The 17,792-nt window shown below is 36.6% G+C and overlaps 2 protein-coding genes across 3 annotated transcripts; both read right to left on the bottom strand.

The window, feature by feature from the left end:
* Positions 1–4,304: 4,304 nt before the first annotated feature.
* Positions 4,305–8,882, bottom strand: LOC137941863 (uncharacterized). Its single transcript, XM_068787470.1, has 10 exons — positions 8,575–8,882; positions 7,727–7,818; positions 7,265–7,372; positions 7,046–7,128; positions 6,742–6,875; positions 6,064–6,113; positions 5,858–5,950; positions 5,382–5,473; positions 4,882–4,988; positions 4,305–4,608 (listed from the first exon to the last, which is right to left on the bottom strand). Exons 1-10 carry the CDS (start codon positions 8,833–8,835, stop codon positions 4,567–4,569), a joined length of 1,062 nt encoding a protein of 353 aa, XP_068643571.1. The 5' UTR covers positions 8,836–8,882; the 3' UTR covers positions 4,305–4,566.
* A 294-nt stretch (positions 8,883–9,176) lies between these two features.
* Positions 9,177–14,266, bottom strand: LOC137940400 (putative pentatricopeptide repeat-containing protein At1g74580). Of its 2 annotated transcripts, XM_068785445.1 has the most exons (7): positions 13,982–14,266; positions 11,229–13,843; positions 11,090–11,137; positions 10,390–10,466; positions 10,161–10,287; positions 9,469–9,764; positions 9,177–9,389 (listed from the first exon to the last, which is right to left on the bottom strand). In XM_068785445.1, exon 2 carries the CDS (start codon positions 13,633–13,635, stop codon positions 11,341–11,343), a length of 2,295 nt encoding a protein of 764 aa, XP_068641546.1. In that variant the 5' UTR covers positions 13,636–13,843; positions 13,982–14,266; the 3' UTR covers positions 9,177–9,389; positions 9,469–9,764; positions 10,161–10,287; positions 10,390–10,466; positions 11,090–11,137; positions 11,229–11,340. The 2 variants fall into 2 exon arrangements, with proteins under 2 accessions (XP_068641546.1, XP_068641545.1); XM_068785444.1 differs by having other exon boundaries at positions 11,229–14,266.
* Between the last annotated feature and the right edge of the window lie 3,526 nt (positions 14,267–17,792).

Here is a 17,792-nt window from a genome sequence, read left to right as displayed (position 1 = left end):
TGACTCAGGCGACCAATTTGCATGAATGAACTGTCCTGATTCTGTTTCATATTGAAACGCGGTTCGATCGAGAAACCTGACTGGTAGCTTTTCGTAGAAAGGTTTGTAGAGTTGGATTAATTCTTCACTTATTTTAAGATTTCCTTAAGATTTGATATCTATCGTGGAATGGATGAGTTTGTAACTTGAGCTTGATTCTTAACTTATTTTAAGACTTCTTTTAAGATTTAATATCTTGTTTGATACTTCACTTATTTTAAGACTTCTTTTAAGATTTAATATCTTCTTCTTCCAAAGTTGTTCTCTTAAATTATAGCTGATGGATATACTAATCCCGTTTTGTCTAGAATGTGCCTGCTAATAATGGTAGAAGTGTTAGAAGACGATGACCGCCATTGATGAACATATTAGACCTTTCAACCACATTTTGGCATGAACTGCGTCTGTCTCTATTTGCTAAGAAATAAATAATTAGCTAAACTCTATCAAGTGGAACTGGGAAAGAAGTATCGTAAGGGCTTCGGATTTTCTAATACATGTTGCTCGAAAAAATTCTGAACCACAAATGAGACAATTAGATAAGTAAATTTGAGTGTGATGTGCATGTGCAAGAAGTCATTTGCATCGCAGGACGCCATTGAAGATGACGGTTAAGCTGTACTTAGTTGATAATTTACAATCAGTCATAATTGAATTATTACTAATCATGATTTAATTATTGTAAAAAAAAAATTCAATTATTGTGAGGAACTCTCCCACCTTTGATGACATTTTATGGTAAAATGTTGTTTAGAATAGGATGGCTCAAAGCATCCCAAACCCACAAGTTCACAACCCTTGTAAGTATATTTTAAGCATTTTAACTTGGATTAGACTGCTTGGTCCAATTGGTAACCTTGTGGGTTTTGTGCTTTCAACCTACCCTATTGAGCATCATAAAGAGAGTAACACTATTTTTATTATCATGAAAACAAGGCTTCCTTGGAATTTCTTCATGTACTTGCATAAATTAAGCTTTTAAGTTCCTTGTGGAAGTTCGTTTTGGTTCAATTTTATTAATATTATTATTTTTGAGTAATGTTTAAGCTTTACAATTTTGAAAAAAAATTAAGAACAAAATGCAAGGGTACTAATATTATCGACACATTGTATTTCGAGGGTGCCGATACAACCCAAATGGCTAATTTCATGAAACTTTCAATTATTTAAAAAACATTTGTTGTTTAAACCCGACAGGTTGTCTTTTGTCCAATTTAGGGTGAACCTTACCTTCACTTGGCCCTTAAACCCTAAACCCTAAACCCTAAACCTTACCTTAGAGTCTTTTTTTAAGTGTTGACTCTAAGCACTTAGAGCACGAAAACCCTTAAGAATTATAGAGCACCAAATTGAACCATGATTCCCACAATTGGTCCACAATCTCATTGTGCATCTCGTCTTCTTGAGGTATCAAATTGCAGAGCTCAATTAAATTTTTTGGGCAATTGTGGATTAATCAACTATCTTCTCATTTCAAACTTCGATATGCTTGTCCAGTTTTTACACCTTATTTCAGAATTGGAAACCTCCATGAATGCCAGGCGTTGTCTAATTCAAACTGCTAGGCTCATGAATGCAATTTACAAGAGATTAAATCGGCGTTTAGAAACCTTCGGTTTAATTTGAAGGAAATGAAATTTCAAATTTTCCAATAACAGCGTGCATCAAATCCATAAGAATGAATCCCATGTGCTCTCATTTTTCAGACCCAGTTTTCTTTTTAAACCTCTTCTTCTTCTTCTTCTCGATGATCAGGGAGAAAGATTACAGAATTACCTGTGATTCTGTATCTGATTTCTGGGTGTTGGAGCCGAAGTCCTCCCTTAATGATACTCAAAAAGGTATCATCTCCAGTGTAATCAATCCCCCACCAGCATCTCCACAAATATACGGCATCTACAGTGAAGAAGAAGCTCAGAAACAACCGCATAATCTTTCCAGTTTTACCTTCGCAGAACCTTCCAAATGCTGCGAAAATACAAGTAAAAACCGAAAGCAATGGATTTGCTGCAAACCTAGAAAGATGAAAGCTACATCGAATTCGAACGTTATCTCCATGGGTCCACTTCTCAGAGGTTCTGACGCTAGCTGGTCACTGCAGAAAGGGAGCCCTTCAACTGAGATTATACGCGATGAGATGATCAAAGAAGCTGTAATCTACTTCTCTGGTCTAACAAAAACCAGGTACATTCTAGTTTACCTTTCTCCTACATCACTTAACAATTTCTCAGACCCGTTATTCATTTCTCGTTTTTTTTTAATGCAGATAGACTGTGCTCCTCCATTGCCGTTCTGAGAACAAAAAGAAATAGAGACCACGATTAGTTGCAGGACTATTCATGTCAGAGAGCCTTTTTTAGTCAACTCTGTAATGGATGGACTTGGTCAGCCTCTAAGTGTGTGGCTACTGTAGCGTCAAAAAGCAAATAATTTAATCTGTAAATGATTCAGAGACTCTCTTTCCCTACTTTTTAAGTCATCTCCATGTTTGGGATCAAAAATGAAGAAAAGAGAAAAAAAAGTGCGAGTCAACCAAGGATGTCTTGTCAATTCATATTGAACGCAGGTCTTCTGTTTTTCCTTGGCCAGCTTTGGCCACTACTGAAGGTGGACGTAACCCATGACCGTTTCCTCATCTGCATTGGATGATACTGTCTTCTTCTTCTTGCCAATGCCACCGACCAACCTTTGATGTAAACTAATAGTCTTCTCCTCTTTCTTAACCCAGAAACACCAAAGAAGTGCGGTCATCTAGCATGCTTAATCAATTCTGTTTCCACCCAATCGAAAGCTTTCTGAACAACCCAGAAAGGGAATTAACTGAGAGCCACGGAAACGACGAAAGCAAACGGTTTGCAGACTTGCATAACAAAACAAGAGACATTTGGATGTCTGTCACATTTTTCCCTTTGTCAAGGTGAGAAGTTGCTTTGGCTGTTGAGTCACCAATGATGAAAACTGAAAATAATTCTCTTTCTTTAACTGAGAAAGAGAGTGTCGGCAGAAAACTATTCTCTTTCTTTAGCTGAGAAATAGAGGGTCGGCAGAAAACTACTCCACGGTGGAGTTTGAGAGGCTGAGACTGAGGAAGAAGACGATTCTTCCATTGACTGAAAAAAAAAAAAAAAAAAAGGTTCACATTAGGTGAAAATAAAGAATTACAGGGTCTCAATAAACAGATACATTATAAACAACCAAAAATCATGTACTGCAAATATACTATAAAAATTCAGTAAACAGTGGATGTAAGCACGATGAAGAGAGAAGAACATTATTCAGTTGATGCAAATTCTTTATTTGACCTTCCAGTGGTGGTGATGCAGTCTAGTCCGAGTTTCTTTCTATTCTTAACCATTTCCTGCTACTCAGGAGTTTCATCTTCAGTTTAGGAGTTTCCTATTCCACATAATTTTTATTTTCCTAGGGCTCTACTTTTTTAGATTAATTTTTTTAATTTATTAGGTGTTTCTTATTTTTACAATTGTAAGTTTGATTATGAAGAGATCATTCTTATTTTAAATTATTAGTTCCCAAAAGAGTTATATTAGGGTTTGATCCCATTTGTTGTGTTGTGTTGTGTTGCATGGGGAAATTTTTTATCCCTAGGAGTGACTCGATCGATAGGTTAGATCACCTAGTTTGCCGTTTAATGATAGAACAAGTTTCGATTAAACCTAATTCAATCGATAAGTCCAGTTGACGATTATAGCATTGGTTCTTAAACAAGTTGGAATTTTATTTTAGCAAATTTCTACATAAGAATTCTCTACTCCCTCTTTGCAAGTAATTTTGAAAATCTTATATAAGGCCAAGTAATAAATCTAGTGCAAACGTATTATAACTTAATCCTCAATAGTTCCAAGTTCAAACATCATACTCTTATTTTGGTACCCTTTGGCATCACTCTATTATGGTGCTTTTATAAAGTATGTATTAATTAAGTATAATACATTTCAAAGTTACTTTTAATATATATTTTAACTAAAAAGTCACTTTTATATTTTAATAGATTATTTTAATATATATTATAAATATTTGAAGACAAATATACACATGTTTATATATAGATGTTTATTTTTTTCATTTAATAAATAGGTACTATACATTTTTTATATTATAAAATTTAATTCTAAAATATCAATAAAATTTTTAAATAATATATATTAAAAATCTTTGAAATGGCTTCTTATTTTGAGCTTAAGATCAATTGAGAAAATTATGCTAAAAAAATCCATAAATCAAAAGAATGACATTAAACACCAAAATACAAATAAGCCTCTAGGAACCTTCAGGATCGTATAAATCCCATCCCATCGGATGCTAGGATGAGTCTTCTCTACAGGAAGAAAAAACGATAGCTGTGAAAAGACATCAAGAAAAGATCCTTATAGACTTACATAACACCCTCCCTTTTTCCTTTCTAAGCAAAGTCTCACATATATGGCACATCTCATATTAGTGTACACTGCATTACCACAAACAATGAGGACAGCAATAAAGAACCACATTCTAAAGCGAAGCTTTTATTCACTGCCCCTGTAACAGCTCCCTTATGTCATAGCCTTGGAACTGCAACCATAAAAAAGCAAAGACCTTTAGTTACTTGTTGTGAATCAACAGTACCACTATGTAAGCAGAAAATCTATTTGCAGGGGAAAGAGAGAGAGAGAGAGAGAAGGGGGGGGGAGATGGGGGTCTTTTGAATAAATGTTCACATAACAGTTGGGAAGTATTTTGATACATGGGACTGAGTCATTGAATGACAACAAAGTGAGCACAACCAAAGGTCTCTACTGACAGCAGACAATAAGTTGTCCATTAAAGTAAAGAGGTATAATTTACCTGCAGAAATGTTAGAAGTAAGATGACCCCAGAATTCCATAAAGCATGTATGGTGATGGGTGTGAGAAGATTCCGCGTTTGAGCATATGAAAATCCTAAGACAGCACCTGTTTCCACCGGTTAGAGAAAGAATCAGGTTACTGAAGGACTTGCTGCTTGATCTATATGTCAATATTTGAAAAAGAACAGAAATTTACTTTTTTTTAGTTTTTGAAAGGAGGAAAGGAATTCATTTGTAGATTAAAAGTCATTGAATCTAATTATTTCCTTCAATAGTCATTGCGATAGTCAACCAAGTTTGGTCCAAGGATTGGAGCATGTGACATTGACAAAGGCGTTTACTGGTTGACTTTGAGAGGTGCATATTCATTGTAGTTTTCTTTATATAATCAAGACCAAGTGTATAAGATCCAGATTGTGAGCAAGCCACATTTTAAAAAGCTGCTATAAGAAGCCCAGCTATGTGGCCATGCCCGCAGTTACAGATATATAGGGAGTACCAAGCACAAAAAGCTGGGGAAACTCTCCAGGCGTGAGATGTGCAACAGCAAATACTGCAGCAGACAGAACGGCAGAAACTGGAGTCGGAAACCTGTATGTAAGGAAAAAAAGAGTGATAGATGAAATTAACAATCAGTAATGGGTACATAATGGTAAATCTATTATCATTATCATCATCATCATCATCATCATCCTCACAATAGCGCTATCTCCATAATATCGGGATCAGCAACATGAAACCTCATCTTCCATTCGAACTTTCCTATCTCACTCCTTTTCCTATAAGTCTTTCTTAACCACCTCAATCCATGTCACTCTCTAAATGCTGTTTTTTATCTGTCCTTCATTCAACAGTAAAGTTTTTATGAAAGAAGGATATCAATCCTTAAAGATTACAAATGGAAAGATTAATGTTAAACAGCGGCCCCAAAAGGAATCTATTTTCACAGCTATAGCCTTCAGAAATGAAAATTACCACTTAGTGAGGGACACCATCAGAAAGCCTCGAAACAAAGTTTCCTCAAGAATGGGAGCCAAAACACCTGTGATGCCTACCAGACACGCGGTACTGCAAGCAAAAGAATAAATTCTTACACTAGTTCTGTTCTCTTTCTTTGAAAGATATTCCTTTTTACTTTTTGCCGCCAGTCAATAGGACAATAAGGACTATAGGCGCAATACCTGATGGTTGAAGAACCGATAAGCGGTGACAAGCGAACTAGTGCATCAGTCTGAAACGAATTGACAATTATTATAACAAAGAATTACAAAAGAACTGAACTGTGATTTTAACAAGTGATTTAGTATGCCAAACTTTAAAAAAAGTCATGTACCCCACACAAACAAACAAGGTAGGTAGCCTAATTTCATGATATGGCACCTAAATTGCTCCAAGAAAATAGATCTCATTCAAATTTTGTAGGTGGGATAAAATACACATAGAAGTGGGCCACAAAATCTAAGTCAGTAAGCACCCAAATAATTGTTAATGTTCACTGAACCAGGTAATGCTTTCATTAACCAATCCGGAAGTTTCACTGTCTATTATTTATACACATTAAGTTTTAACTTTGCTAACAACTGAATTTTGATGCTCTAAATACAATTACAATCTGACTATCACCAATCCTTTTATGCACAAACATCCCACAATCTTCCCATTTTCTTAACAATGATCAGGAGCACGTTTGTCAATGAGGAGATGCAGGTCAATGGGCAATGACTTCAATGAGGATATGCAGGCCAATGAGCAATGAAGTACTTATTGTATCTTGGAAAAACAAACTTTCCATTAGGAAAATGTTCTACCTAACAAAACAAGCAAAGAGAAGATATGAAACAATACATGTAGTAACTGACCTCTCTCTGTGGATTCTCACTGTTAAACAAAGCCAGACCGGCTCCTGCTAAGGCTATAGCCAGAATAGCTCCCACAAAACCAATGCCTGCCCATAGAAGCCATCCATTCTGAAAATTGAAATGGTCCCTGAATTCTGAAACAGTTCCATCACGTCTATTACTGGTCGTTACTTCTTCAATACTTACATTAGAGCCAATGCGACACTACAGAATCATGACAGAATTTACAGTACCAGTAAATAAAATACATCCAAGTTTTCAGATAAGATCCCAATCATAAAAGGAGTATCTTTTAAGAACTTACTGTATCGGAAAATGTCTTCAGGGTATGGTTTAAAACTGCTTGTGATCCCAAATATAACTCCAAGAACTACAATGGTGACAATGCTGCAGAACGGTCAGAGATGATGAAAGAGATCGTTACTTCTGTTTACATACCCTGAGACTACCCAATTGCCATTACAGAAGAGTGAAGTTACTAAAAGAAGTAAAGTTAACAAAATATCAAAGATCAAGATCATACAATTGGTCCACGAACAATATTTCAGATTTCTGATCTAGACTCAGATCTGCACTCTGCAAATTTAGATATGGTGCAGCAGATGTCTCCAAGAGTCCTGTCAAAAGAAAACTGCCTAAACAACCTCAGCTCAGATCTACTAGCAACATTAATGTTGGCAAAGAGCTTAAACAAACTCTAACTAGGTACAGAAATAAAAACTTTTTTTTCTCTTTAATAGTATTGCCAGGGTATGAAGACAATAAAAGAGTTCACAATTTTCAATAGTTTTCATTTTCAATTGTTTACTAAATCTTAGGAATTTATAAGCTCACTTTAAGACAATGATTGCATAATCCAATCTTTCATTATTAAAAGGAAAAGAAAGGAAGAAGAAGACCATGAACTGTGAGACACATACAGTACAACAACAAACATAGGAAAGAAAATCTAGTGAGTGACCAATTGAATATTGAAGAAATGCACCTTAATCCACATCCAAACATAGTAAGTGTTACGGTTGGCAATTTCCATGGTACATCCCAGCGCTGGAGGATAGGCCAGTCCAACCCAGACTCCTGCACAACATGCAACATGGTTATGTTTATGGTTCGGAGGCATAATTGTGAATAATTCTGAGATTTTCATCAGTATGCAAGTCCAGATGGAGTCAAGTCAAAGAACTAGTAACTGACCAAGAAAGGATCAGTTGGATCAAATGAAGGTTCAAACCTCACAAACTCAGTTGAAGCACTATTAAAAGCTTCAGTTAATTCATTTAAGTTTATACAAAAACAGCTTAACTTGGCTGGACTCAGCTTCAGCTAATATTGAGAAATGTTCAACATCATAGTTTAGACATTTTCATTATATTTTAATAATCATTACAGGCAATTAAAAGTGAGGGAGATTCTAATTCCCAGCTCAATTATGACACAAGCAAAGCTCAAGATGAGATTTTTGAACTAGAAGGGGTCAAGCCAACGTGACAAGGTTGGGTCAGCCTGAAGACAGGGGACGACAGTCAATTTCCACCCCAAGCTCACCTAGAAGTCCTCAGAGATAGCAACTGCTATTCCAAGGGCACTATTTGAAAATAAATAACGATAGTCAAATTAAAAAATGAAAATTTTACATTCACACGGGAAAATGAATTTAATTTCACCATTAATTTAAGTTGTTCTGGGATGTAAATAAGACTTGCAGAGTCTAGATTGACAGGGAAAATGGAAAATACCACAAAAAAGACTCCAGATGGGCTTCAAAACCTGAAACCTAGTTAAAACAAAGCTCTCAGAGAAAAAAGAGGAAAATAGCCGATCAATCATATTTACCTGCTTCGATGACGAGCTTTGCGATTCTTCTTTCGCTTTGTTAAAACAAACAAATCCGAAAGTTCTATCAAAGGCTGACAAATGCTTCTTATAACGAAATCCAAAAGCCCAATTTGCATCTCGAAGAGGGAGAGTGTAAGGTAACAATCTGCATCTACTGTACCGAACTAAATTCTGCTTGGAAGGCCTTCTCGAGGCAGAGAAAGCGAGGAGGGAGGACTGAATAAGAGACGAAGAGACAGTCAAAAGCATTGAGTCCATACTCGATGAATCGAAGAATAATGAAAACTAACAGAAGTTGTTCTATGTTTTTCGGATGAGCTGAAGCTCTGTGCAGTAGGAAGACGATAACGTAGCAGTCTTGACTCATTGTCACCGTGGATTTTTATTGTCGACATTGCCACTAAAATATGTTCAAAATTACAAATCAAACCTCACGCTTCAAATTAACTAAAACTACCAAGATATTGTATTCCAATTTTGACACTAAAAGCAACTTTATTTTTTAATAATAAATAAAATTTTAATAGTATTATTATATTAAAATAAAATAAATAACATTCTTATAAATAGATATGACTTTTATACAGATATGGCCCAAAATCAACTTCAGTCTAACCTCATTTACCTCAATCTTGTTCCTAGACTGAAGTAGTCAATGAACCAAAAGGGTAATGGTTTATAACATAAAAGTCACGAATACATTCGTAGTAATAAGCAAATTTTGAAGATTCCCTCAGAGAGACTCAGCTCTCTCCCATGGATGGACAGCTCTTTGAGCCATTCAGCAAGTCTCCATGAAATTTTATCAAATCCTGCAAAAACAAACAAGGGAAACAGCTTTAGCAGGAGCAAGTAAATACAACAGAAGTGAAAGGGCTGTCCTAGAATTACCTTGGCTGAAGGATTTTTATCAAAGGGTCTTTTAAGATGAGTCAAGTCTGAAACAAAAGCGAGTTGAAACTCAGACAATCCAGTCGGTTTTGATCTCTATAACGGCCCAGCTTCTGTAGAAAATGAGGGATTTCTTCAGGCCTATACACTTGGTTCCTCCAGATGAGTAAGATGCGATTGTTGGTTTCCATAACCTTCCAAAACCTGGCTCTGGTGACTCTGTTGGACCTTGCACTCATTGTAACATTTCTGTCAACAGAGGAAATACCACTCTTTCGCCCCAATCGTTGTCATCACTTCTTGCAAAAGAGATCATGCAACCCAAGCCTTTGTCAAAAACAAACTCAATTTATACAGGACTAGCAATTTTGGAAATAAATGAAGAAAATAATTATAGCGAATAATTACTCTAGATAGTTGCATTTCACCTATCACTTCTTGGCTGTCTGTGACTGTGGTTAATGAAATCCAAGTTTTCTCTGATATCTCATATACGGCACCAAAGACACAAAAAAAGCTAAAAAGCTATGTTGCAAACTATAATGCAGATGAATCTCAGATAGGACATCTGAAATAAACTGAAATGCTAAATTCAACTTCTGGAAGAACCCTTGCAGGTTGAACTGAAATATCTTAACAGCAAAAAGCTGAGGAACTAGAATTAGGAATGTAGCTGTATTCATAGAGAGTACCTGGAAGCGAGTCACAGGCCAAATCAGATGGAGGAGAAAGAAGCAGGGCTGCCTGTATGCCTAAATAGACGTGTTAGAGCTGAGATTTCCTGTTTGGAGACATGAGTCTGGTTTGTGATCCCAATTGCTGGTTGCCAAACAGTAAAACAAAATCCACAGAAAAGAGATTAGTGCCTGTGGACAATGGAGTTGTCAGCGAAAGGATAAGAAGAATAAAACAAAAGCATACCAATGATCAGCAGAGGCTGGTTGTGGGCACTCAGTCGCCTTTACAGGGATGGTGAGCCTTGGAAAGAATGACAGGATCTGTTGAATGCAGGAAAAAAGACGGTTAGTTAAGAAGTAACATTTTATCTTCAGATTCTAACATTTAGACACTTCCAGAAATACAAAAACTTCTAAACACCTGTTGGCAATCTAACAACAGCTACCAAATTCGCTGTAGGCAAACTAACATCAAAGCCTTAAAACCATCACAATGTGCCATTTAGTATCGTTATTGAGCTACGACATCACAATCATCAGTTTTGATTTGACAAAAGCACTATGTAGAAATAACAAATATTAATCTAATAAAGGCCACATGTCTCTAGGTGCCTAAGTCAGGAACACATCAAATCTCCGCCGATTTGAGCCATTCATTGATGATCAATGATACAAAAGAGTAAAACTAAAATAAAAAAACTAGGACTTCTTATCTGCCATTTAGTGGATCCACAAAGTTTACAATACCAGTCATAAAAGTCTTCAAATGATAAAGTTTTATAATTGAGTAACCTAAATCCTGCCAACTTGGAATATAGGGTCGTCCAGATTTCAGTACCACAATGACACATTTTCTCAAATATCAGCAGAAGAACAGGTATAGAGGGCACAATAAATGTTAAAACAGAACAAGTTGCAAGAAACCAAAAACCACTTAGGCCTACCTAACAGTGACACGTAAGTTTGGTAATTCTGACCGTTTGCATTCAACTCTGGAACACAAGAAAAAAACAAGATAAGATCTTCTTAACATTATAAAACAACGCATCAATGTGCATGTTCTAGTTTATGTAAGGAAATTACCAGAAGCAAAAAATGGAAGTTACAACACACTGACTTTTAGTCCTCATCAATAACCTATGAGCAGAAAATCTAACTCTCTTTTTCTCTTCCAATATCATCCCTCAGAAGATGGTCATGAATATCTTAGATGCTTTACATGATGCCTTTTTCTTAGAAATTTTTTGTCCCTAATGCCATCATATAAAATCTCATATGTGTAATAAGTTATACGGCTTTTCTTCAACAGTTCCTCCACAAGAATCTTTGGTGCTGCTACCTCTCTCTTATCAACTTTGAAAATGGTGTTTACAACTTCAGGGACTATGCCCTTGTCCACCATTATTTGAATCACACTAACAGCCTCCTTCACCCACTGCTTCATACATAGGCAGTTTAGTATGTGTCCAAATGTTGCCATAGATGGTATAAACCCCACATCAATCATAACCATTAGAAGTTTGTATGCTTTTTCTATGTTATCTGTCTTGCAAAACCCTTCAATTAAGACACGATATGTGAAAGCATCTGGTATGCAACTGCCCTCCCCCATCTTGTGGAAAAGCTTCTCTGCCACATTAAGGTTGAGTTTATCGGAAAATGCACTAATCAATATGTTATAAGTCGAAACTGTTGGAAGCAAGTTGAATTCCTTCATTCTCCTAAACAATTGGTAGGCCCCCTGGAGATCTCCATTCTCACAAAATCCATAAATTAAGGTACTAAAACTAACAACATCTGGAGCTATTCCGTCCCCTTCCATTTTTCCAAGCAAATCAAGGGCTTCCTTTACTTTTTTGGCCTTACAAAGGCTCTCTAACAATATATTATAGGTTATGACATTTGGAACACAACCCTTTACCACCATTTCTTTATATATTACCTGAACCTCTTCATTTTTCCCAGCTTTGCATAGTCCATCTAACACTGAGTTGTAAGTGATTGCATCAGGAGTGACTCCATGAGTCCACATTCTGTCAACAATCTCCAGTGCTTTTTCCAACTTCAATTTCTTAGAATAACCATCAACTAGAGTATTGAAAGTGAAAACATCAGGGAGGTACCCTTTCATTATAGCGTCATTCATAAGATTGTTAGCATCAGATACATAACCAATTTTACATAACCCATTTACAACTATATTATAAGTCCATATATTAGGTATACAACCATTCTCCAACATCTTATCCATTAGTTGCAATGCCTCTAAGATGAGACCCTGCAGACACAGTCCTTTGACTAGAGAATTGTAGATAATCACATCAGGCTTCACTCCTTTGCTTAGAGCCTCATAAAATACCTCCATGGCCCTATCTATATCACCGTTCAAGCATAATCCGTTAATTAAGGAGCAGTAAGTGAAACGATCAGGTACAAAACCCTTAAAGATAGCATCACTTAAGAGCTTATATGCACTTTGTACAAGACCTAATTTGCAATATCCATCAATGATTGTGTTGTATGTAAAATCATCAGGAAGACAGCCTTCATTCACCATCCTACACAGATAGGTCTGAGCTTCGACAACCTTATTATTCTTGCACAAGCCACATAAGAGTGTATTGTAAGTGACAACATCAGGATGATATCCTTTTTCTCTCATCAAATTCAGCAAGCGTATAGACTCATTTAGCTTCCCTTCTTTACATAGGCCCTGGATCAAAATATTAAATGTAAACAAATTGGGAATAACACCCCTCTTTAGAACTTTATTGAGTAACCTGCTGCTTTCTCGAACATCTCCCTTCTTACAGAGTATGTGTATGAGCTTATTAAATGTGGTTATATTGGGACAAATACATTCACTGAGCATTTCATTAAACAAATCACAGGCCTCCGCTTTAAAATTTTCTTCATAAAAGCCACCAATTACTGTACAATAAGCAACTGAATTGAACTTGCAACCTTGTTCAGGCATGTTCTTAAGAAGTCTAAGAGCGACATGAGGTCGATTTGTTCTACAGAAAGACTTTATCCTTATAGTGAAAGTGTAAACATCAGGAGCAATGCCTTTATCCAACATTCTCAAATATACTTTGTGAGCTTGACCAAAATATTTGTACTCAATCAAAATATTCATAATAGCATTGTAGGATAAAACAGATGGTTGACATTTGTAAAAATCCATTCGTTCAAATACATCTACAGCCTCTTGTATCCTTCCAGACCTTCCATAGATTCTCATTACACCAACATAAACTCCTTCTAGTAGACCATTGTCGATGTTCATTCTCATCTCTGAAAGAACATTTTCCATGGCCTTGAACTCACAATGAGCCCCAAGTTTTTCGATCATACACTTGTAGGACAACAAATTGTGCATAAAACCATCTTCTTTAGCAACTGAGTTGAATATTTCTAAGGCTCTAATAGGATCTTTGTGATACCTTATGACACTAACTACATGTTTGGGAAGCAACGCTGGAGTCATCCCAAAGCAAGATTAGTGAGTAAAATTCTCTTTAAAGACACAAACCACCCATCAGTGTGAAAATATTTGAATTTCGATAGTCAACTATCTAACAATGTTAATGCCATTCCGGAGTTAAATTAGCAGCATATGATAATCATACATAAATTTTACAAAGAGTAAGCCATCTATAAGAGGATTGGTTTTCATCTCTCTAAGTCCCCTTTTTCTGCAACAAGAAAAGCACCGTAAGATTATAGACATTTAAAGAAGAAAAAAAAAGAGAAACACAAAAATAAAAGCGCACTGTTTTCGCCTAACTTATCTACAAAGATGCTTAACTAAAAAATGCCATTGAAAACCCTACTATGCAGGCGACAAGCGAAGAGCGAGTGAGGGGAAAGGAAACTGGGAGCTCCTCATCTCCCTCTTATTCGGATTTCCATTTAATCGCTATTTCTTGCTGGAAAAATGAGACCGCCTCGCAGTGGCGGAGGTTTTGGTGGCCACGGCAGCGACTTCTGCGACAAGGGTCCTCCGGCCGAGGTTGTTAAGGCTTCGGCTTTTATGCATGCGTGTGAGGGGGATGCGGTCGCTAAGCTGGCAAATGAGAAAGTTCCTTTCTTTAATGCTCCCATATATTTGCAGAACAAGACCCAGATTGGCAAAGTTAATGAAATATTCGGCCCAATTAACGACTATTATTTTTTTATTAAGATGATGGAGGGCATTATAGCAACTTCATATGCGAAGGGAGACAAATTTTACATTGACCCAGCTAAGCTGCTACCTCTTACAAGATTTCTTGCCCAAACGAAAGACATGCACAAGCTGCAACTAAGAGGTGCACCTAGGGGAGGCAGAGATGGGCCTCCCAGAGGTGGAGGTCGTGGTGGCTTCAGAGGTCGGGGCAGATCATAAGATCACATGTAACTTGAGACTGCTCATAATCAATTCACAACCCAAAAACCTTTTCTGCGTCCAAATTAAGAAAATTTCTTCTGTAGGATAATGGTAATGTGCTGTAGTATGTACTTTGCTATGATGAGTAATTCTAAGCCTTCATCTATTGAGTGTTGTTCAGTGTGGATGAGGCCAGAGCCTAACTTTCATTTGGAGAGGAGCCCTTCTTGTAGGGCGAAGCAGATTATGCCTTCTCCATTCCTAATTTAACACATTGGCTATTTGTAAGTAAATTCTTCAAGTTTATTTTTCAAAACAAATCCACGAATTTCCTCCTGTTAGGTAAACTCAAAAAGTTTTCATATCTAAACATGATGAAAGAACAGTTATCGCTCTTATTTATTGCATGGAGTATTTATCATCATCCTACTACCAAAAAACAAAAAAAAGAAAAATCATCCCAGAATTAGGCTTTTGAAAAACTGTAAACTTCAGCAATTAGTACAGGCTAAAAATAGTATAAGAGCATGCTGCTTCAAGGACTGCTTGTGCTATTTAATGACCTTGGGATGCTTTTGCAAAATGATGTGCATCCTCAGTGACACATAACCTACCATGGAGATCCATGCCAACCAGATCAGATCCATTATAAGAAGCATATCAACCAGATCAACAACCTAAGAAGAATACATATCTACTGTACTTGGCCCAAAACCAGATCACCCATAAGAGAACTGATTATAAATAATTCTGGCTTCCTCCTATTTCTCTTCTCTTGAAAGATAAAAGAGATGCAGTCAAGCAACAAGATTATTACTAAAGAGTTTCCCTTCCACAAAATGGAACTGGTATTAAGGGAAACATAAAAGAGAAATTTCAAAAGAAATTACAAGGTCTGAAGCGGAAAATCACTCCCACCAAAAAGAAAGTAAAAAATCGATGAACATCAAAAGACAAAAACATTATCAACAAAAAGAGCTGGGAGATCCACTGCCTGACAGGCTTACAAATCAGCCACAGGGTTGGAACTCTGAGGAGTATGAATCCACTGAATCCATAACTGCCTACTCCAATGCACAAATTTCATCGAAAACATCAAGAAGCATCTACGGAGGGGATTTTTCAAAGTGGAACCAAGATACTACAACTCAAGAATCACCCTCAATCACCAAAGGAGCTGAAAATGGGCTATGAAAGACCTTCACTTCACACAAGAGGGCTCGGAACTCCACCTCACTCAAATCACAGCACCCCAACGGCTCAGAGTGTACCCAGAGGATTTGGCCAGAACAGTGATTGCTAACTTTAACAATTGCATAGACCTTCCCTTTTCAATTAAGGTAATTGGACAAAGCTAAGCACAATTTGGATGAAGTCAAATGTTTCACAATTAGTCATTCATTCGATCTTTTAATACAAATAGATGACTAAAGGCATGATGCTGCCATTTTGCAATAATAAAGAATTGCCAAAGTAATGTCCATTCCCAGTGAATCCTGTACCCAAATTATAGACTTTGCAGTATTAGTGCTACTTATCCACAGAAAGTGTTTAACATATAGAGAAAATTGCAGCTAAAGCCATTGCTTTGAAGCTGTATAACTCCATGGCAAAATTTCTGGCAATTCAAATTGTTTCTAATATGATACTGTGTTCTCCAGTTTGTAGCCACAATTATTTTTAAATTCCAAACCTACGGGAATGAGTATATCATTTATTAGTTAAAACAAATTATAACCAAAAGATGCTATCTGGATTGGTGACATAATCACTTTAATTCTCGACCAAGATTCAGAGGAAAATTTTATCCAATTAACCAGATTTTATAGAACCATTAACTCTTGAAACCGATCCTAATTCCCAAAATACTTTCCCTAGTGTGTACAAGGTTGGCCATAGTAAGCATGGAAAGACCTATTTCAGTAAGCATGCAATCCCATGATAGACAAGAAAAAATTATAAACTGTCATAGATAAAACCAACATCCTCGTAATAGATTATAACATTAATGCCTCAGAACACAAAGCAAAAACACAGAAGTACAACGTTTCTAGCCAAACTTCAATTGTAACTTCATGAGACAGATCAAGTTTAAGAGCTGGGTCGATTTCCAGTCGTTATTGCAAACCTTACCTACCTAGTGTTAGATCTCATTTTAATTTTCATATGTTAACCAGCGTTAGCTGTTTCAATTTTATATTTTCCCATGACAAAATTACCCCAGACTCCTACCAACAGAAAGAAAATACTAGAAAGATTTGGATGTCTCTATGTCTTTATGATCCATTTCGAGCATTTCACAACAGCAACTTAAAAGAAATGACTGCACACAGATTTCTTAGCGCATATAAACTTTTTATCTTCTCGCATTTGAAAGGTAGATCATCTTGGCGAAGCAATGTTAGATTCCGTTTTCCATAACGCGTGGTATTCATTCTCGTTTCTCGGATGGTGATGATTATAAATCAGTGAAAACAATGAAAAGCAGAGAACCAACTCGCTCAATTCAAATGAAACGAAAAAAAGTATCATCATATGCTGGAACACATCATCTGCCACTTACAACCCATTCTTCGAATACCCCACAATCAACCCCATATCAAAACAACAAGCAACCAGAGAAAATAATAACTACGGCAAAACGAAGGATAAAATCCAAAGGAGAGAGCGAAAGATGAAGCTTACCCGAATGAGCGGAGAGTTCAGTGAGTGTGAAATGACGATCATGAAATATGAGATCGAGAGGAAATTGGAAACGGAGTGAGACTTAATGACGGTGATTGAATTCCATGGATTCATCAGTAGAAGAATGAAAGGTAAACCAACCTCGCCGAGTGAAGGTAGAGAGACTAGAGAGTCACCCGATCGGATTCTGTCACTATGGGGTAGAGGGAAATTTTGATATTTTTCCGGATTACCAAATATGGCTTTCCCGCCTCGTTGCCAGCAAACCGCAATCAGCGAAGCGGGCGCAAATAGGTGTGTTGAAATAACCTACGATTAAATTGCATAAATGTTCAGAATTTAAATATTAAAAAAAATACATAACAGCATCTATCGAACTGTTTGATTGATGAATGCAGTTTTCATCAAGGGTGGGCGTATCGGTTTTTCATACACATGGGATACCATAAATTCATATATGTCAGCCATCTTTCATGTATCAGACCGTATCAATTGTTACACCATGTGTCAGCTATTGCAAATACCTATCGATTCATACATGAAAAATATCAACTATATGCCTCTAAGGGTAGCACCAAGTCAAATCAGTT

This window comes from Aristolochia californica, unplaced genomic scaffold, assembly GCF_029961685.1.
Source record: "Aristolochia californica isolate CCGP_79_NKW_82.1479 unplaced genomic scaffold, dmAriCali1.0.hap1 SCAF_9, whole genome shotgun sequence".
In the NCBI taxonomy this organism is placed as follows: domain Eukaryota; kingdom Viridiplantae; phylum Streptophyta; class Magnoliopsida; order Piperales; family Aristolochiaceae; genus Aristolochia; species Aristolochia californica.
Note: the sequence above shows the minus strand (reverse complement) of the source record. Positions and strands in the feature narration are given on the sequence as shown.

Coding starts and splice junctions, on each gene's coding strand:
- LOC137941863 (XM_068787470.1), bottom strand. CDS start 8,835: ATGGACTCAATGCTTTTGACTGTCTCTTCGTCTCTTATTCAGTCCTCC. Junction 7,129..7,264: donor ATATTGTTCGTGGACCAATT/GTATGATCTTGA, acceptor ACCGTTCTGCAG/CATTGTCACCATTGTAGTTC. Junction 5,951..6,063: donor ATCGGTTCTTCAACCATCAG/GTATTGCGCCTA, acceptor TTTTGCTTGCAG/TACCGCGTGTCTGGTAGGCA.
- LOC137940400 (XM_068785444.1), bottom strand. CDS start 13,635: ATGACTCCAGCGTTGCTTCCCAAACATGTAGTTAGTGTCATAAGGTAT.